Genomic DNA, 20,341 nt, shown 5'->3' with positions numbered 1-20,341 from the left:
CGCGCATACCATTCGAAGGCCAAAGGAAAGAAAAGGTGCGAGGGAGCTGCGTGTGCGCGTGTGTGTGCGTGTGTTTCGGGGGAGGGGGGAGAGGGCATCAGAGGGAGCAGCGAAGATCAACGGCAGTCGTCGTGGCAAACAAAACGCGCGTGGATTCGGCGTGCTGGCGGTGACTCTCTCTCTCGCTCTTATCTTTCCGCCCCCTTCGTCTAGCATCATCCGCCTCGTCATCTCTCTCGTGACACGTCATTAACCCGCTTCCGTGTGTTCGCTGAGAGAAACGTGCACGAGCACACGGAGACGTGCCCACCTCTACAAATAGATGGAAGTGTGCACATCTGTTGGTGGGTGGACGGCCCTGTGTGAACGCAGCACCGCCACCTCCCACTGAATCACTGGGGGGATGGAGCCAAAGCGAGGGCGAGCGAGAGCGCGTGAGGCGGAGGAGGAGGCAGCGGTGGTGGTGGTGGCGGAAGCGCACAGACAAAGAAATGGCACATGGCACATCGGCAGTCTTTTCTTTTCCCCGTTCGTTGCAGTGTCTTTCTCCGCCTGTTCTATCGAGTGAGGCGGAGAGAGGGGGGAAGGAGGGCGTTGCAGCCATCGCCAAGATCGAGAACGCGGGTGAGAGGGAGGGAGGGCAGGAGGACGAGGGGATCGGGCGGTACACCGGAGCAAGTGGCGCACAGACAGAGACACGCACAGGCAGACAACTGCGCGCACTCAGGTGGTGAATACGGGAATGAGCGCCGCCACAAAACACCGCCTCAGTCCCCGCACACCTCTTCCTCCTTCCCACCATTAGAAAGCGTATCTGAGCCAGATGCGTGTGCGGGCATGGCTCTGTGTGGTGTGCGTGGCAGCTCTTGTCGCATCGACTACACGACAGTACGCACGGCGCGAGCGAGAGCGATCCAACCACATACGCATCGGCACACGTGCACACACGGCCCCTGCAGGGGAAAGACACACACACACACGAGGCTGGACACGAGCTACAAGCTGATATGAACGCCGCAAGATAGAAAACAAAGAGGGGGAAGAGGATGTCGTGCTCGGCCGCCGAAGACTCTCACGACAAGGCCTCCCGTCAGAAGCACCAGAGAAACAGCCATTCAAAGGGAGGGGGAGGGAGGGGGAAACGCGGCACGTCGTGAACACGGACGATGCCTGTGTCGCACAGGAGCGGGCTTGACAAAGGAAAGAGCAGTAAGTGCGGCAGAGTGCCGCGGTCATAGCGTGGAAAAGAGAGAAGGGCGAGCGAGGGATCGCCTGGCGCGCATGCTGGCGCTTGACGACAGCGTGCCATTCTGCAACACGGACCACACACACACACACACACGACGCCCCGCCCTTCTGCTTTTCGGTTTTGTCATTGGGGGAGGGGGTCGGTGTTGTTGAGAGCGCGAGTCATCTCCGAACTCAGCGAACAGGGAGAAGCAGAGAGGGCCGGATGAGACGGGGAGAAGGGGGAAGTCGAGGAATAAAATTGCGCTCGTGCTCTCTGATACACACGTGCCTGCACATGCGTCGCAGTGCCCCCTCGCCTTGCACCGGATGGCGGACGTGACACAGCTCATCTCGTGAGCTTCTCGTAAGTGGACTCACCCGTCGCGAGCGACGTACCGTGCACCTCGATGTACTCCACCTTCGGCAGCTGATAAAAGTGCTTTGGCTCGATGCTCTTCACGTACACTTTCTGCAGAACACTGAGCTTCCCGGCAATCATCGTCACCATCGCCACTACTGTGTTCCTCGTCGGCAGTGCATGCTCCTCAGACTCACCGTCCGCCGTCGGTAACTGCGCACCCCCACCCTGCGGCGACGGAGAAGCCTCGCTGTCTGCGTTGAGCGCCACGCTGGCCGCCGCATCCTTGCCCTCCACCAGCGGAGGCAACCGCAGCATCCAGACCGGCCACGAAGAGAGAGCCGCAAAGTTGCACAAGCACGGCTGCACATCGTCGTACAGAAGTTCGAGCGCCTCCATTTTCCTCTTCGACGCGGCCGCGCGGGACGCCTTGTCGGGTAGCACCTCGCCGAAAAATCTATCCTTGCTGACCACGACAGCCTTGCACCCGTACGCCAGCTTCCGCTCAATCATGTTGAGCTCGCAAGTATCTTCCAGCTCACCACGAGCGCGCCGACGAGCCACGTGCTCGGGGTTGATCTTGATCCAGTACGCGTGCAGCGGATCCGCGACCTTGAAGCTGCAGTCGGATGGGTGGGCGCCGCTCTCAACGGGCTCACCCGTCCTCGAGTCAACCAAGTTTGCCCGATAGACAACAATGTTCTCATTCTTTGAGCGCTTAATGTACATGCAGATGTCGTCATGATCAGCCTTGAAGCGCTCACGCGCAACGAGGTGGCGCCGGATCGCTCGGTTCAGCCGCTGCACATATGCGCGGGGGCCGAGCTGTGTGCCAATATCTGCACCAGAGTTGGCGTCGCTCGCAACCAGCCCAGACGGGGCGTTTGTCTGTCCCTTCATGGACAGCCCGCACGGCTCCCACACAAAGGTGTGGAAGAGCAGTGCTGCGCAAGACGTCATGCTACGTCTGTGCGGCTGCGCGTGTGTATGCGTAGAGGCGGACGCACGAGGATCAGAGGCACGCAAAGGCTGAAGCGAGAAAAAGAATGAGAGGGGGTGGGGGGCAGGCGACAACGAAGAAGGCAGCCAGAGAGCGAGACGGAGCAGCAGAAGTCGGGAGGGGAGATGCTGGGGGAGGGAGGGGGAGGGGGGGCAACTGTGCGTGCGTGCGTGCGCCTGACTACTCCGCACGATGATATCTTTGTGAGCCGTAACGAATTCACTTTACTCTTGTGCTTTACTTGAGTGGCTCCGCGGGACAGTCCCTATCGTCTGCAGACACCGTGTCGTTGGGCTCTCTGATGTGGCCCCCGTCGGTGTGTCAGGGGCTGAAACGGAGAAGATACACAGGCGCACGGCAACAAGACGAAGATGCGCTCCACAGAGAGGAGAGGAGAGGAGGCGCTCGCGCACACACACACAAGGCGAGCACTGAAAGCGCTGTCGGTGCTGTGGTGTGTATGCATGTGTGTGTGTGTGTGTGTGTGTGGTGGGGGGAGGGGGGTGATAGGAAGATCAGTCAAAAGACGGTGTGCGTAGGGGTGCAGGAGGTGAGCGTGACAGGCTGAACGCAAGAGACGGGACACATGCAACGGAGGCGGAGGGAAGCTATCACCGCTGTAGAACGAGCTTGGTAGAGAGGGAGCGAGAAAGGTGTGTGCTTTGCTGTCGATGGCTGCACGTCGTACTGCACCGGCGGCGCCAAATCGCAGCCCCACGTGGGTGCTGGCACGCACACGCAATGCTCACCTCAGCAAAGATAGAGAGACACGCAGTTTAAGGGGGGACCGCGGCTGATGTGCTGTGTGTGTGTACGTGAGCATGGATTTCGTAGCTGGACTCGCTGTCCAGAAAGCCCGTAGCCAGTGCGTAGGGTGTATGAGCTCAGCGGACCCATCATGGGATGCAGCTGGGGAGGGGGAGGAGGGGAGGGGGGTCTGCGGGTCATTGACGTGAATGGAACCGTTTTGCCGAGAGGACCCTGGCGAGCCCACACAGACAAGCGCACGCGTCAACGATCTAAGCAGCAGCAGCAAAAAAAAAACTAAAAAGGCTTGCGCAGCAACAGAGGTGTTCGTAGTGAAGGGAAGGCAATCAAAGCGGCGGACTGTCACAAGCCGGCGGCCCTTTCATGCGTGCCACTGCGTGTTTGCCTGTGGCATGCGCGTCCGTCCGTCCGTCCGTCCGTGTGTGGGGGGGGGGAGGAAGTAGGGAAAGCGCGGCCTCGGCACGAGACAAGACAAAGCGAGAGTGAGAAGCCGCCGTACACGGCCGTTCCCGCCGCTGCATTAGCGCCGCCAAGCCCTCCGCGATGCGCAGAGCGTACATGGAAGGAGGAGAAGAGAGCAACAATATATAAACTATCCCCATCACAGCAAGGCATGCAGCACAGAGCAAGAGATGGGAGCAAGCAAGCAGGTGGCGAGTGGCGAGTGGGGGGAGAGGGGGAGGGCCACAACGATGATCGATGCGATGCGCGTGATAGTGGGAAGGAGAAGAGAGCACACACGCGCCAGAAAAATAGCGAAGCGCACGATCGTATTAGACGAGGGAGAGAAAGCGACCAAGCGAGCGAGGGGATGGCCTGGCGGCAAACAACGCATGCCGTGCCCAAAACACACAGGCGCCGAGTGACGCACGAAGAAACACAAGTAAAGAGTCGGTCACCCACCCCCCTCCCGACGACGTCGGTCCTTCCGCTCCTCCGTGCTTCACATCTGCTCACGCCTCCCTCCCTCTCCCCTTTCTCTAACAAGTCTTCCTCTCGTAGGTCGCCTTGCCGGTTGCCAGGGACACGCCAAACACCTCGATGTACTCCACCTTCGGCAGGTTGTAAAACCGCTTTGGCTCAATGCTCTTCACGTACACCTTCTCGAGCACGCTGAGCTCGCCGTCGATGCGGGTAATAATGGCGACAACCGTGTCCTCGTCCGACAGAACCCCGGAAGTCGCCGTGGCCTCGGCCGGCTCCGTGTGGTTGCCGTATGTGGTGTTCGTCGTGTCCACCATTGGTGGATTGGCCTCTGTCGTGCCGGCGGCGCGAGCTTGGTCCGTTGAGGTTGAAGTCGGCGCTTCCGCCGCAGTGACACTACTGCGCCGGCTGGAGTCCACCTTAGCCACCGGCGGCAGGCACATGATAAGACCGGGCCAGGTGGGAAGGGCCACAAAGTGTGAGATGTACGGGTGGAACGGTGTCCACCACGTCTTGAGTGCCGCGTCGAGCGACTCCACCGTCAGCGCGCTCGCCGACGGAGGCGCCGCAGTCGCGCCACCTGCTGCTGAGACATCCTTCGCGCCTTGATTCTCGGCAGGTACGCCGATGCTACCACTTACCTTCCACTCCTTCTGCAGAGCTTCGAACGCCTCTGGTGTGTATTGTTTCCAGTACCGCAGAACGCTCTCCGTATTCACCGGCGTTGCTGAGCAGCCGTACGCCAGCGTCCGCTCAAGAATGCTGAGCTCGTCGCAGTCGTACTTGACCCCCTTGCGGCGACGCTCCTCCAAGTAGGATGGCTCGAGGGTCACAAAGTACGCGTGTAACGGGTTATCGCGGTACGGCACGCACGGCCGCCCAATGCCAGATCCTACCCTCTCATGTGTATCTGCGTCGACAAGGTTTGCTGTGTACGCCACTACGTTGGCATTCTTTGACCGTTCAATGTACACACACGTGTCGTGGTGATCATGGTTGAACCGGTTGCGTTGCCGCAGAAGACCGCGCATGAGCTGGTTGAACGCAAGCGGTGTCTGATACTGACTGCTGGCGCCTGGCACAGAGAAGCTACGTGTGACGGCGAAGAAGAGCTCGCTGTCCTCCTTCACCGTCTTGCCGCTTGCGACGAGCGGAATGGACATGTGGAAGAGAGGTGGCGGCGTATGTAGACGTGCCTCTCTAGAGGTGCGCGTGTGCGTGCGTGCGTCGTTCCTTTCGTGATGTCGGCGCGTAGGCTTGCCTTGGTTGGACAGGAGGAGGGAGACCACAGATAGAGGTGGGTGAGTTGATGTGTTCCAGTGTTCCTGATCAGGGTCCGTGTGTGTGTGTGTGTGTGTGTGTACGCGTGTACGTGCGCGTTCAGCGAAATGATTCGATGCAGCGAGGGGTAGGGGAAGGCAGCGATACCAATAAAGGGAGAGCAGGAGAGAAGGTGCATCAGCATCGCGTTGCGTGGATGGATGCCCGTTCGTCTTCACAGAAGAGGTTGCGGAGGAAGTCGACAAGCTGGGAGCGCACCGAGCACTACGTCATGTACAGAGGTACACGCGCCCGCTTGCACGCCCACCGCTTCGTTCATCGACGATACCCTTGCCCACTGCTCCTTGCCGTCGCCGCTGCCATCACCACCGATCGGTCCAGAGGCATGGCTGGACGAGTGAAAATGGCGGCCAAAGACCCAGGAATCTTTGCCTTGGCCAGGCGACGGTGGGGAGACGAAGGGGGTGAGCAGCAGTGCCGCGTAAAGAAGCCGGAAGAGGTGGGAGAGAGGAGTCCACTAAAGACCCGCCACCACCACCACCACCATCACACACACACACACATGCGTGCCTCGATGGACGGCGCGTACCTCAGAATGCAGGTGGGGAAGTGTATGTACCTATGCCTGTCCTTACGTCTGCGTCTTTGACGGTGGCTTGACAACGTGCTTGACGACCGGGGCACACCAGTGCTCGTCAGCGCCCCGTGTGCCGGTGCGTCTTCGAAAGAGACAGAGGTAGATGCAGTCGTGGGAGGGAGTGACTGAGGAAGGGGGGAGGGAGGGCATGCAAGCGAGCAAGGCGCGAACAACACAGTACACATGCACCAGCGTCGCTGCCTACGCGGTCCCTTGTTGTGCGCACCCACCCACCCACACCCACCCACACACACACACCACACACACACGTACACGTCCACAGTGAAACAGTCCATTACCCGCCACGCCTCCTGTATCGCGTAGCTCACTTGTTGTACGGCAGACGCGGTCGCTTGCCGTAGCCCTCCGTCTTGACATAGCGAGCACCAAAAGAGAACTCCTTCGGCCGCCGCCCGTACGCGTGCCCGTTCTGCTGCTTCTCACGCACGAGCTTCTCCTGTGCGTAGTAGTGCCGCCAGTCGTGGGGGCGATGTTGAAACGGCTTCGTGTGGTTGTCCGATACATTCTGAATAAACCAGTCGTTAAACTCGGAGCCGGCTTGGCTAATGGCGCGGCGCAAGTGACCAACCTTGGAGAGGCACGCGTCCAGCAGAAGACTCTCGCGCTCGCAGGTGCTGCCGCCCTTCGCCATGCACATCCGCAGCTGCGTAGTCTCCGCCTCGCAGAGGCGGAGCTGGTCGTCACCGCTCAGCCCCAGTAGTTTCGCCTGCGTGAACACAGGCGAACCGCCGAGGGAGGGGGCCGAGTCGATCTGGCCCCGCTCAGAGCGGCGCACGCCGAGGTTATCAAAGGCGGTGCCGCGCCCAAAGTTTACCAGGTTTGTAGGATTGAGGTAGTCGTAGGAGTTGACGGGCCTCAGGCCGTATTGGTTGACGCCACTGTCGTTCGTACGACTCTTGAGCAAGATCGGCGTGTACTTGCACGCGTGAAAGACATCGGACGACTTCATCCACTACGTCGTCGTGCAGAGAGAGAGGGAGAGAGCGGGAGCAGGAGGAGGAGGGACGCAACGTTGCTGCTGCTGTCCTTTGGGGGGGGGGGGGGGGCAAGTCGCTGCTGGTTATGAGAGGAGACAGAAGCCGAAAGAAGGCAGGCGGCTACGCTTGTCAAGCAAACCTCCTCTGCGCTGCCAACCGACGCACCGCTGGATGCTGCTTTGTTTCGCTACGCTTGCGTGCAAACAGCTGCCGCGGTCGCGCGCGCGCTTCTTTACAACCCCACCTACTCTCCGTGCGCAGGCAGCTGTGAGTCAGCAATGGGGCCGCGGTAAGGGACGAGAAAACAGAGGAGCAAGGAGAAGCCTGAGCAAGACAAGCAGTCCTGCCGCAACCTGCAGCGGGGAGAGGGGGCACGTGTCCGCACAGATGCCCGCCCACGTTGTGAGAGACAGAGAGAGAACGGCGCCGCGGAGAGAGGACGAGAAGACGAGCAAGGCAGAGGGAGGAGTTGAGCATGACAGGCACGTGAAGAGCGAGTGAAGAAGCCTAGACGTCGAAGCAAGCGCCACAGCTCTCATCTCGAGATCCATCACATCAAAGCTGGACGGCGAAAAGGCGGGCGCGCGCGTCCACTGTTAACGGAGCCGTGCGTACGCATGCTCCGTGCTTGCTCGACGGAGCAGACAAGTCAGGGCACCAACGCGATGGAGTCGAGAAGTCAGAGAGACCAATCAGCACTCCCCCCCAGATATTCCCCGCTGTGCTTCGCCCACGTCATGGTGATGAAGGCGGCGCCACTAACAACGCAAAACACACTTCGATGGTCCTTCTTCGGAAACATTTGGCTCCCGAAGATGATGATGCGCCTTTGGGTGGGCACATGCACACAGAGAAAGAGAGTCACGGAGGCATGCAATACAAGTGGTCGTCTTAGTACGCCAGTAGCGTGGCGAGGGGCGGTCGTGGGGAGGGTGGGTGGGAGAGAGAAAGTTAAGTGCAGCACCCTCACAAAACTCAGACACACACAGCCGACACGCACGCCATCATCGTTACCCTCAGCGCCACCCAAAATCCAAGAGGCGGAAGATGAATGCGAGGAAGAGGGTGAGAGCCGCGAGAGCACAACATAGCCCACATCACCGACGGAATTTCGTTGAGTCGGAGCCCATTTCGCTGCCGCACAACGTGAGCACCAACACCCTTCCACCGCCACACACACACATACCTCCCTCCAGCCCCTGTCACAGGCCCAACCTCGCGGTGGCGCTCAGGCTCCCCACACCAGTGGGCGGTGTGTGAGGGCCGGGGGTGGGAGGCTCCCGCGTCACGGTGACACCCTGCTCACCATGGGGGTGGGACAGATACCGCTCACTGCCGCGGGTCACTCCGATGCAGCGTCATCCAGGGCCCCACCGCCGACACCAGCAGCGATGCATCGCTCTGACCTCCCTCTCCTGCGGCGTAGGCACCTGACCCCGTCACTACCAGAAGTGGTTCTGGCGTTTGGCAGGGGGTGGGGAGGAGGCTGCCTGTCTTTCCCACAGAGAGGGTACTGGTCCCTGAGGTGCCACGCACTGAGAGGCGTGGGTGTGTGTATGTGTGTGTGTGTGCGTCCCTCGCCCCTCCCCCTCTCTCGCCCCCACACCTTTCACCCACCATCACGGTGGGTGTAACAGGAAAGGAAGCCCAGAAGGGAAAAAAAAGGTCTGAGAGAAGAGCGGCAGCACGCACACAAGATGCATGAAGTGCGGGTGCGGAAAGGGGAGACAATGTTGAACTGCTGCGCGGAGAGGTGTAGTAAAATGGAGAGATCCCCTGGGCCACGTCTTGTGTACTCGGGGTGGAGGCGCGATCAGAACCACTGAAGCGCATTTTCGTCGCACGCGATCGGCAAAAGTGCGGCGGCGGTAGTGTCCTGCACGCAGGTCACACCGGAGGTTCGAGTCGTGGATGACGATGGTCGCTGTGGCGCAGCTGATGCCGTAACAGATGCAGCACCGGGGCCTGACAGCTTCGCCAGCGGTGGCTGTTCTGTGTACGAGTAGCGTTTATGTGGCGGCTGCTCGTCCACGTCGCTCACATCGCCCGCCGTCGCGGCTGCGGCGGCCACCACTCCCACCGAATCAGGGACGCAGAGAAGCTCGCTGAAGGGCAGCAAGACGTACCGCTCCGCCTCGGAGAAGAGGCGGCGCAGCTCCTGCAGCTGTTCTTGGAGGAGGCTGCCACTAGATGACTGCGTCCACGAGCGCTCTGCTGCAGCTGGGCCATCGCCACTATGCACGACGAAGTCTAGCATCCGCTCAGCCGCACGGGTAAGGGTTGCGGTTCGGCGATGCAGCTCCGCCGCCGTTGCCGCCACCTGCAGCTTATGCCTAGACGACAAGGCCGCCGTGGTGGGGCGACTGGCCGGCGGTGACGCGATCTCGTGCGAGCCGATAGCCATCATCACGGACCGTAGCATCTGCTGCGCCGTGCGTAGATGATCCTCGACGCGGTGCACATAGGTGGAACTGGCTTGACTAATTTGTTGCACGAACACTCGCTGTGCCGGGGTGAGCACGGCAGGAGGCGGCACAGCGGAAGCACTCGTTCTGCCAACGTCGGCACCAGACGAGACGGCCGCCCTGAGGCCGTGCGGGGTGGGCGTACTGTTCAAGCCAGGTGTGGCGTCACTCGCTGCCGCTCTGCCGGCACGCAGAGGGGTGGCGCTGTTGGCCGCGCTCATGCTCTCTCCAGCGCACGCCTCCGCCAAGAGCTGCACCACGTCCTCCTGCTGCTCCAGCGCCTTTCGCAGTTCCGTCAGTTGGTCATCCTCGGAGTCAAAGGTGTTAGCCACAAAGGTGAAAATGCTGAGCCGACGCTGCAGCTCGTCCATGACAGACTGCACCGCGGCACCAGAAGCCGCGGCGGCGGCTACAGCGGCCGTTGCGCCACTCTCGTTAGAGTTAACAGACGTATCGTGTGGGTGCGGAGCCGCATCCACCAAGACACCCTCCTCGTCCCCGGGCAGGTCCTCTGGGGTCATGCCCAAATCTTTAGCCGTCTCCTTGGCCATCCCCTCCAGCGAAGTAAGCTGGTACTGCGCTGCCTCGAGGCAACGTCGCAGCTGACGTACCTGTGCGCGCATCGCACGGCACTCGTCCTCCAGCGCCACGGCATCCCTCTGCTTGCACTCTAGTGATGCCAAGGCGCGCTCTCGCGCCTCACGCGCGTCCTTGATGGCCTGCTGCTCTTGCCGCAGCGCCTCCTCCAACGCGTCGCAGGCTGCAGTGTGTTCCGCCTCCCAGCGAAGCCTCTCGCCTGCCAGCTGAGCTGCAGCTTCACGCCGGCACCGCTCCAGCTCGGCGGCGCGCTGCTGCAGCTGCAACTTGAGACCCGTGATCTCCGTCATGTCACGCGCCGTTTGTGCGCGGAGTGACTGCAGCTCAGACTCGGCGGCCTTGATGGACTGGGCCTGGCGCGACTGGTGCGTCTCTGCGGCCGCCTTGCTGTGCGTCGTCGCGGCCAGCGCCTCCTCCAGCCGAGCGACGTCGGCGCGCAAGTCCGTCACTTCGCTCCGCAGCGCCTCCTCCGCCACCTCGTACAGCTCCACCTTGCTCGTCATGCGCTGACGGTACTGCTCCTGACTGTGCGTCATCTCCGCCATAGCGTCTTCGGCGTCGTTCAGCTTCGTCTGCAGCTCGTACCGGTCGCGGCGGTGATGCTCCTTTGCCGCAGCAGCGGCCTCTTGCTGATTGAGCAGCTGCTGGCGTGTGTGCTTGAGGCTCTCCTCCGCCTCCGCCATGTCCTGCCGAAGCCTGTTGAGAGCGTCTTGTTGATGCACTGACGTGTTTTCTAGCACCCGCAGCTGCTCCTGTTTGCCACGGAGCTCTTCGTGGAGCTGTGCCGTCTGCGACTGCCACAGCGTCGCCATCTCCTCCTGCTCCGCCTTCGCCTTGCGGCACTGTTGCGTGGCCCTCTCCGCCTGCGCACGTGCAGCTGTAAGCTCCTCGCGGACGGCGCCCACCTCTGTAGAGAGGCTGTAGTTGGCGCCCTCCTGCTCCACCTGGTGCGCCTCCGCCTGGGCGAGGAGCTGGCGACACTTGGCCAGCTCCTTCTGCGCGTCCGTGATGGCCTCCCGTAGCCGGTCCACCTCTGCCGCGTGGTCTGTCTTGAGCTGCACCATCTCCTGGTTCAGTCGCTCGTTGTGTCCATTGGAGGCCCCCAGATGGTGCTGCAAATGCTCCACCTGATGCTCCAGGGCAAGCACCTCCCTCTGGTACGCGTCACGGGAAGCTGTGACGGCCTGCTCCGACGACATCAGCTCCTGCCGCTCCGACTCCAGCGTCTCAATGCGCTCGCGCAAAAGCCGGAGCTGGTGGTTCATCTGCTGCTCCTGCGCCGCAAACGCCTCCGACTTGCGCTGCAGCGCATCGACGATGCGGTCGTGCTCGATGCGGAGCGACTGCAGGGACTCCTGAAGTGTCTTGCACTCCTGCTGCAGCGCCGTGTTTCGCTGCTCCAATCCCTGCAGGCGACGCTCGCCGTCTTGCAACCGCGTCTGGTCTTCTGCCATCACGCGGCTCGTATGGGTCTCCACCTCGTGCAGGCGCGCCTTCACAGTCGTCAGCTCCTCCTCCTGTTGGCTGGTCTTTGCGGTCGCGTGCTCCAGCTCCTGCGTCACGCTCGCGAGCTGCGACGTGAGTCGATCTGCCGTGGCCTCGGTGGTGATGTGGGTGCGCTGCAGCATCGCGTGGGCCTGGAGGAGCTCTTGAAGGGTTTGGTTGAGCTCCTCGATATGCTTGCGCGAAACATTCTCCGTGGAGGTTGTCTTCTTGTGCAGTGCAGACAACTGCTGTGCCGTATCCATGAGGTCGGCTGTGCGCTGCGCCTGTTCATCCTCGAGCTGCGCCAGTCGCGGCAGCACGCGCGCCAGTTGTGCTTGCAGCGCCTGCGACTCATGCACCGCCTGATCTCGAGCCTGCACTGCCGCATCAGCAATATCCTGTAGCTCCGTGCGTTTCTCCTCGTTGGCTTGCTGCAGCTGCCGTGCCGCCAACTTGCGCGTATCAAGCTCCGCCTGCAGCAGTGCCACTTCCTCCATCAGCTCCGTCTCCCGCCGCTCGTACTTGCTCTTCTGGTTCTTGATGAGGGCAGCCGTGTTCGTCACCTCGTCCTGGAGAAGAGATAGTGAGTGCAGTGTGTCGGCGTGCTGCAGCTCGGCCATCTGAAGGTCACGCTGCGCGTTGAAGACGTCCTCGCGTGCTCGACGCTGGGTCGCCTCCAGTTCGTCGCGAGCCGCAGCGGCATCCGCCACGGCGGCGTTCTTCGCCTCCAATGCCCTCTGCGTGGTCTGCTGAAGGCTTTCGATGATCTCCTTCATCTGCTGCTGCTCCTCCTGCGCGTCGGCGATGGCGACTTCGTAGGCGTGGTTCTGAGCCTCCGCCTCTGCCATGGCCTCGCTGGCGGCCTTCTCTATGAGGTCGCAGCGGTCGTAGATGTGCCGACGGTCCTTGCTTGCAGCTTGCAGCATCGCGTGGTACGCGGAGAACATCCCCTCCACGTATTCCGCGAGTGCGCGCGGGATCGTCACAGCCTTGGCCATCAGCAGCGCCTCGGCGTGTTCCTGCATGCCGGACTGCAACATAGTGGCCGCGTGACGGTCCTGCAGTTCCCCATAAGCGCTCACCATGTCCGCGAGGCGCTCCTGCGAGTGGTCCATCTCCAGCTGCAGCGCGTGATTCGACTGCACACGCTGGGCAAGGTCGTCTCGGACGGTGACGAGTTGAGAACGCGCTCGGCGCAGCTCCGCCTCCTGCCGCTGCGCCGCCTGTTCCTTCACCTCCGCTACGCGCGCAGCACTTTTCACCTGCATCGAGAGGCGGTCCCGCTCCTCCTGCAGCCCATTCCGCTCTGTCGAGACCTCGCGCAGCTTCTCCTCCAGCTCCGCGCTTCGGTGGAGGAGAGCGTTCAGGCGCGCATCTGCGTGGACACCCCCGCCCTCGAACGCCCCGGCATCGCCTGCATCGGAGCCGTTGCCTCTGCCGCCACGCATGAGTAGTAGTCGCTGACGCTCCAACTCTGCTCGACTTGTCTTCAGCTGCTGCTGGAGCTCCTGTTGACTGCGCAGCGCCTCGGCTAAGCGGTCGCGCACTGTACCGAGGTCGCGCTGGTGACGCTGTGCCTCCAATGGCACCGTCGCCGCCACAGTCTGTGCCACCTCAAGCTCGTTGCGTAGTTCGTCCAGCTCATGCTGCAGCACAGCGATCTCCTGTTCGTGAGTTGCGTGCTGCTGAGCCATGGCCTGCTGCGCAGCGACGCGCGCTTGCTCAGCGTCGCGGGCAGCTCTGTCCGCCGCATTCATCGTCGCCCGCTCGTGCTCTTCGGCATGGCGCCGGCCTTCCCGTACCTGAGCCTCTGCAGCACGTTTCTCCTCCTCCACTTCAATCAGACGCTGTTGCAACGCATCCGCGGTGACCCGCTTCTCCTGCAGCGCCGCCTGCATGTCCGTCAACCGGTCGCTTGCTGCGGCAAGCTGCAGTTTCAGCTGCTGTACTTGTTGCTCTAGCGCTGCGTTCTGCGCGTCCCGCTCTTGCAGGGCCGTGTCGACGCTGGTAGCCCCCTGCTGCAGCAGCTCCGAGAGCTCTTCGTTGAGGTTGTTGGCGCGCGCCAGCTCATCACGTGCAGACCGCAGTTCGGAGCGCAGGCCGTTCATCTCAGCCTGCAGCGCGGCTTCGTTCTCGGTGTGACGCGCCGTGAGGTACTGGAGTTTTTCGGAGGAAGCCTGCGCGTCGGCCTGCGCCGCATCAACAACGCTGCTCATCTCTTCGAGACGCTGGTGGAGCGCGGTGAATTGCTGAGAGGCGGCGTCACGCATCATCCTGCTCTGCTCCTGCTCCTGTCGCGTTGCTTCCTGTTCGGAGAGGCGGCGCTGCAGCACGGCAATGTCCTGCGAAAACGCGTCGTACTCGCTCTGCAGCTGCTGAAAGCGCTGGAGAAGCGTGGCATGCTGACCCATCCAGTACTGCGCGTTCTCCTGCGGCGACAGCGGCGACTCCGCCGCCCCAACACCGCCTGTCTCCCCAGAAGAGGCGAGAGTGCCCAGATGATCCTGATGCCGCTGATCCAGTTCCCGGACCACAGCTCCAAAGGACTCCTCCTGCTCGCTGAGACGCTGCCGCAACAGGTTCTCGTGCTCCTCTTGCAACCTCTGCACCTCCGCCGCATGCGCAGCCTGGGCATCTGCCAGCACTTCTGTCAGCTGCGTCACTCGCGCCATCAGTGACGCAGTGGTATCCTGCTCGCCCTGACGCTCCACCTCCGCCGTCGCTGCACCTTTCTGAGTCGCCGCAAAGTCGTCGGCATACTGCTGTTCCATTGCAGCGATGCGATCAGCCGCGGCCTCAGCGAGAGACTCCAGCTCCTCCTCGTGCTGAGCCTCTATGTCTTTCAGTCGATCCTCCAGCTCCGCGATGCGCTCGTAGAGGGCAGCGGTGTCCTCCGACGCGGCGGTTGCTAAGGGGTACTGACAGCTAGTGGGGTCATCATTGTGAGCTGGCGCTGCTGTTGTTGTCACGGACACGCCGTGCTCACTGAAGCGAGCAGAGCAGAGGCTGCCGCTCTCCGCATCATCGTTGCCAGAGCGTGGTGGAGGAGTCGTGGGCGAAGACGCGCCCGCGTCGCGACCTTCTTGCTTGGTGAACCGCTCTCGCGCTGCCGTGGGCACCGAGGAGGTGGAGGAGGCCGTTATGGTGCGCGTGTCTGCTTCGTCGCCAACGTCGCCGTCCATGTGTGCCGCAACCGACGTCTGCCGGAGCTGGCGAGCCAACACTGCCTGCAGCTCCCCCACCATCCTCCGCAGTTCCAACACCTCCGCCTCGAGGCTCTGCCGCGCCTCCTCCGAGAGATAGAGGCGGTGCTGCGCGTCAGCGTACTGCCGGCCCAACTTCTGCATCGCAGCGCCACTGTCATCCACCTTGCCTTCCGTCCCAGCGCTGTGGGCCACTTGCCGTCCATACGAAGCTGCCACGCGCGTGCTGACCGAAACGTCGTACTCCTCCGTGCCGTCACCCTCATCGCTGTCGACATTCGCGACGCGCGAGCAACGGCGTAGGTCGTTGAGGTCGGCATTCTCTTCACTTACAGCTGACAAGGCTCGAGGGGTTTCAGGGTCCTCGTTGATGGCGGGCAACAGAGTGCGAGACGATGCAGCCCGCCGCCAGCCCATATCCTCCGCCTCGGCGCCGCCGTCTTTGCGGCTGTCGCCTCCTGGGAACGCATCGTCGCCCCGAGTAGCCTGGCCATCGCAGCTCATATGGAAGGACGCCAGTGTGTCCGGTGTGCTGCGGCAGTCCTCCCCATAGTCTTCCACCCACACCCCTAGCTCCGCCCCTGCCGACATCTCAGTGGCTACCGCTGGTGGCTGCATGCTACGCAGGGCAACCCGTCTCGCGCTCTCCGTGGCGGCTAAGACATCGCTGTCTTTGGGGTTCTCCGGCGAACGCAGCGACTTTATGGATGTGCCCGCGGGAGGCCGTGGTACGACCGAGAGCGTCACCCCCTCTGCCGCCTCATCCCCGTCGGAGGACGAGTGGAACGGATTCGCGAGACTGGCTGAGGCAGCCGCCATAGCCGTCATGCGAGTGGTACCGTCAGATGGACACGTCGTCTGCTCGCCGCTCGCCGCCCCGCTCCTGTCGTCTTCCGACTTCCATTCGCCAGGCACACGTGGAACCTGGCCAGGCCGTTGCGCTACTTGGCTCTCCACCGCGTACCTCGCCTCCTCCGAAAGGGCAAGCTGATGTTCACCCTCGTCGTATTGCCCGCCCAGCGCTGCCATTCTCGGCACCGCACCTGGCACCGGCACCGCCTGTTGCTGTCGACGCATCCTTTCCAGCTCATGCGTCAGGTCAGCCACGCGCGCCCGCAGGACGTGCACCGTCTCCGCCGACGTGCCCCTTACAGTTTCCTTTGCTCCGCCGTGTACACCCTCCGACGACTGCGTAATGGCCCATCCGCTGCAGCTCCCGCTCCAGGGGGCATCCATCCGTAAGGACCCCAATGCGGCCTCCCCGGCGCGCAGCGCTTGAATGAGACGCGACTTCTCCTCGAGGTCCTCCTGCAGCCGCTCCAGGTCTCCTGCCGCCTCCTCAAGTGCATCCTCGAGATCCGCCACAGAATGCCGCGCCGCTTCCAGTTCCAGATCACTCCCTTGCCGCGCAACAGCGGCACTCTCACGGGTAGCCTGCAGCTCAGCATTGGCGGCATCCAGCGCAGCCTCCAGCTCCGCGATCCTCTGGCGGGCAGCATCCAGCACCCCGTCGTCCGCGCACGGCGCAGCGGCGCGCGACGGACCACCGAACGGGTCCTCGGCGTCGGCGAACGGGTTCTCGTCGCCGGGTGTCTGTCGCGCAGCAGCGGCACTCTCACGGGTAGCCTGCAGCTCAGCATTGGCGGCATCCAGCGCAGCCTCCAGCTCCGCGATCCTCTGGCGGGCAGCATCCAGCACCCCGTCGTCCGCGCACGGCGCAGCGGCGCGCGACGGACCACCGAACGGGTCCTCGGCGTCGGCGAACGGGTTCTCGTCACCGGGTGTCTGTCGCGCAGCAGCGGCACCCTCACGGGTAGCCTGCAGCTCAGCATTGGCGGCATCCAGCGCAGCCTCCAGCTCCGCGATCCTCTGGCGGGCAGCATCCAGCACCCCGTCGTCCGCGCACGGCGCAGCGGCGCGCGACGGACCACCGAACGGGTTCTCGTCGCCGGGTGTCTGTCGCGCAGCAGCGGCACTCTCACGGGTAGCCTGCAGCTCAGCATTGGCGGCATCCAGCGCAGCCTCCAGCTCCGCGATCCTCTGGCGGGCAGCATCCAGCACCCCGTCGTCCGCGCACGGCGCAGCGGCGCGCGACGGACCACCGAACGGGTCCTCGGCGTCGGCGAACGGGTTCTCGTCGCCGGGTGTCTGTCGCGCAGCAGCGGCACCCTCACGGGTAGCCTGCAGCTCAGCATTGGCGGCATCCAGCGCAGCCTCCAGCTCCGCGATCCTCTGGCGGGCAGCATCCAGCACCCCGTCGTCCGCGCACGGCGCAGCGGCGCGCGACGGACCACCGAACGGGTCCTCGGCGTCGGCGAACGGGTTCTCGTCGCCGGGTGTCTGTCGCGCAGCAGCGGCACCCTCACGGGTAGCCTGCAGCTCAGCATTGGCGGCATCCAGCGCAGCCTCCAGCTCCGCGATCCTCTGGCGGGCAGCATCCAGCACCCCGTCGTCCGCGCACGGCGCAGCGGCGCGCGACGGACCACCGAACGGGTCCTCGGCGTCGGCGAACGGGTTCTCGTCGCCGGGTGTCTGTCGCGCAGCAGCGGCACCCTCACGGGTAGCCTGCAGCTCAGCATTGGCGGCATCCAGCGCAGCCTCCAGCTCCGCGATCCTCTGGCGGGCAGCATCCAGCACCCCGTCGTCCGCGCACGGCGCAGCGGCGCGCGACGGACCACCGAACGGGTCCTCGGCGTCGGCGAACGGGTTCTCGTCGCCGGGTGTCTGTCGCGCAGCAGCGGCACTCTCACGGGTAGCCTGCAGCTCAGCATTGGCGGCATCCAGCTCCGCCTGAAGGTGGGCGATCTGGAGACGAGCCGCGGTCAACTCGGTCTCGGCGGTATGGGCGGCATGTTCAGCATTCTCTCGTGCATCCTGCAGCTGAGCGTTGGTGTAAGAAACCTGCTGCTCGAGTTCGGTCAGCCTGCCACGCTGCTCTTGCAAAGTTTCCCTGAGAATCGCAGCCTCAGCTTGTACAGTGTCTCTGGCCGCCTCAGCCTCGGCACGTTGCTGGCAGGCAAGTTGCAGTTCCGCCTCGAGGCGGTGCACATGGAGTTGGAGAACATCAGCGGCACTGACGCTCGCCTTTTCTTCTACATCCCGCTGCAGGTGTTGAGCCTGTGCGGCAGCCTCAGCCTTCGCGGCCCGGTTCCTGTACGCGGCGCACTCCTGCTCCAAGGCGGAGATCTCGTTTCGGTGCTGAGTGGTGACCTGCGTCCAGTAAGCCTGATTCGCCTGCTCGCACTGGGCCATGTGTTCGTTAAATTGTTGAATTAGCGTCTGCCTCACAGCATGCACCTGACTCTTGGTGAACGACTCCTCTCCTGTAACGCAAGACGATTGTAATGCGTGAAGCTGTGCTTGCTGCTCCTCGACCACACGCTGAAGGCGCTGAACCTCTGCGAGGAGGCCCTGCAGCTGCGAGGACGATGACGACGATATTGCCGTCGCGCCTATGGAGTCCGAGCTGGCAAATCCTGGCGCCATCCCCTCCCCCTTCGCGGTGGCCTCTGGCTTTGCAGTCGGTGGAGACGGCATAGCTGCGCTTGTGTGTGGGAGCTTCGCCGGTGCTGAAGATTGCGCTGCACCACTCTCGTCACCGTCGGCGCTCACACCGGGGGTGTCGCTATGCAATCCAGAATGGTGCGACGTCTCTGCAGCTATTCGAACCACAGCGCTCAGCATCGGCGCCGGTACATGATGCCCGCCGTTCGCAGCAGCAGCCTCTCGTGCGGAGCGCAGCAGCTCTCTTCCTCGCTCCTGCAGGGCGGCCACCTCCTCTGCGGTGTAGGGCAAACCGTTCGCGGCCACCTGACGGCGGTGCTCGTCCAGTAGCTGACGGCCCTTCGATCGCAGCGCCTCCTCTCGCTCAGGAGTGAGAGGCGGATACAACGGCGAGGTATGCTCGCCATGGCCGCTGCTACCACCGATGTGGTGGTGGTGATACGGGGGGCTTGCCATCCCAGCGGAAGCGGTGATGTGCTGCAGTGACGGTGCACCGCTACTTGATAGTGACGCGTGCACAGAGGACATCTGACCTGGTGCGAGTGAAAGCGGAGGCGCGGTGGTACCACCCAGCAGGTTTGTTGTAGAAGAGTCGATCGCCGACCACCGCTGCTGTGCCGTACGTAGCCACTGCTTCACGTGGAAGTGATGGCCGCAAGAGAGGGATAGGATGGGGACGTGTGTGTGTAGGTGTGTGGGTCCGCGCCAGAGAAAGCCGCGATACACAGAGAGAAAAAACGCGCCAGCAGCAGCAGCAGCAGCAGGGCGTGCAACGACACAACCACACACGCACTCACACGAGCGCAGAGGTGAGGGTGGGGAGAGGGGGTGAAAGACAGCTGTAGCAGCACACAAGAAGTCGAGCGGCAACCACAGAACAAAAAAGCCACAGGTGATAAGGCACCCAAGCGCGGGGAGGGAGCGAGGGAGCCGCACAGCGCAACAAACCGCGGGGACCCTGGCAAAGAGAAGAATAGGGTGTGTGTGTGTGTGTGTGTGTGTGTGTGTGTGAACCCGCACGTGTTCGACGCAAGGATGAGCTCGCCACACAGAGAGGGAGAGGGAAAGATGGACGAGCCAGCACGCAGTCACCACCACGTAAGCGTATATATATATATATATGTGTGTGTGTTGATGATGATGATGGGTGACTGGGCCACGGCGTATGTGTTGATGTACACGTAACTGTTCTGCTTCCTCCTTTTGATTTTCGTTTCGAGATACGAACTGATGTCGCGTAGACGAGATACACAGCCACATTACATGCGCACGCGCAGGCAACCGCCACCACCCAAGTAGGTGTGCGTGTGTGGGATGCGTGTTGCAGCACCGGTGCATCGAGCAGATGTACATTCGACCCCGCGTGAAAGAGCAGAAGAGGAGAAGGGGAGAGGGGGGAGTGGCAGAAAAGTCAGGGCGCATGTTCAAAGGGAACCAGAGAGCGAAGCGCACCGAGCAGGGTGACACGTGTAGAGGGCAGGGGGAAAGTGGCGGAATGAGGAGCAAGCAGGATTCGCGCAAGCGATGCGCCAAACACAGTGGCAAGGCAGCAACAAGAAAGGCAAGCAGAAGAGGGAGGGGCGGGAGTGAGCCTTGTAGTGACTCAGAGCACTCCTCACGCCTCACTCCTCCACGATGCCACGTGACTCCTCGTACCCGCCCCCCCCACGCACGCATACATGCACGCGTGCAAAAGCCGTTCACAGCGTACACGCTGACTTTCAAGGTGGACAATTCGTTGCTTACGGTGGAAGACAGACACGTCCGCATCACATCTTTCATGTTCCCCTTCGAGGTCGTAGAGAATTCACGTATATACCAATACATATGTGTGTATATCTATGTATACATCTATCGGCATATCCTCCAGTCAAACGGCGGAAGACAGAAG

The 20,341-nt window shown here is 62.5% G+C and overlaps 4 protein-coding genes across 4 annotated transcripts; all 4 read right to left on the bottom strand.

Annotated features, from left to right (window-relative positions):
* Positions 1–1,576: 1,576 nt before the first annotated feature.
* On the bottom strand, positions 1,577–2,548 carry LMXM_21_0835 (conserved hypothetical protein; the record flags this gene model as incomplete). The annotated part of the gene is made up of 1 exon (XM_003875279.1): positions 1,577–2,548. One exon carries the CDS (start codon positions 2,546–2,548, stop codon positions 1,577–1,579), a length of 972 nt encoding a protein of 323 aa, XP_003875328.1.
* Positions 2,549–4,336: 1,788 nt separating this feature from the next.
* On the bottom strand, positions 4,337–5,443 carry LMXM_21_0830 (conserved hypothetical protein; the record flags this gene model as incomplete). The annotated part of the gene is made up of 1 exon (XM_003875278.1): positions 4,337–5,443. One exon carries the CDS (start codon positions 5,441–5,443, stop codon positions 4,337–4,339), a length of 1,107 nt encoding a protein of 368 aa, XP_003875327.1.
* A 1,080-nt stretch (positions 5,444–6,523) lies between these two features.
* On the bottom strand, positions 6,524–7,168 carry LMXM_21_0827 (conserved hypothetical protein; the record flags this gene model as incomplete). The annotated part of the gene is made up of 1 exon (XM_003875277.1): positions 6,524–7,168. One exon carries the CDS (start codon positions 7,166–7,168, stop codon positions 6,524–6,526), a length of 645 nt encoding a protein of 214 aa, XP_003875326.1.
* Positions 7,169–9,009: 1,841 nt separating this feature from the next.
* LMXM_21_0825 (conserved hypothetical protein) lies at positions 9,010–18,978 on the bottom strand (the record flags this gene model as incomplete). Its single annotated transcript, XM_003875276.1, has 1 exon — positions 9,010–18,978. The coding sequence occupies one exon, from the start codon at positions 18,976–18,978 to the stop codon at positions 9,010–9,012; it is 9,969 nt and encodes a 3,322-aa protein (XP_003875325.1).
* Between the last annotated feature and the right edge of the window lie 1,363 nt (positions 18,979–20,341).

Source organism: Leishmania mexicana, chromosome 21, assembly GCF_000234665.1.
Source record: "Leishmania mexicana MHOM/GT/2001/U1103 complete genome, chromosome 21".
NCBI classification, from domain to species: domain Eukaryota; phylum Euglenozoa; class Kinetoplastea; order Trypanosomatida; family Trypanosomatidae; genus Leishmania; species Leishmania mexicana.
This window is presented reverse-complemented; position numbering and strand designations above follow the sequence as displayed.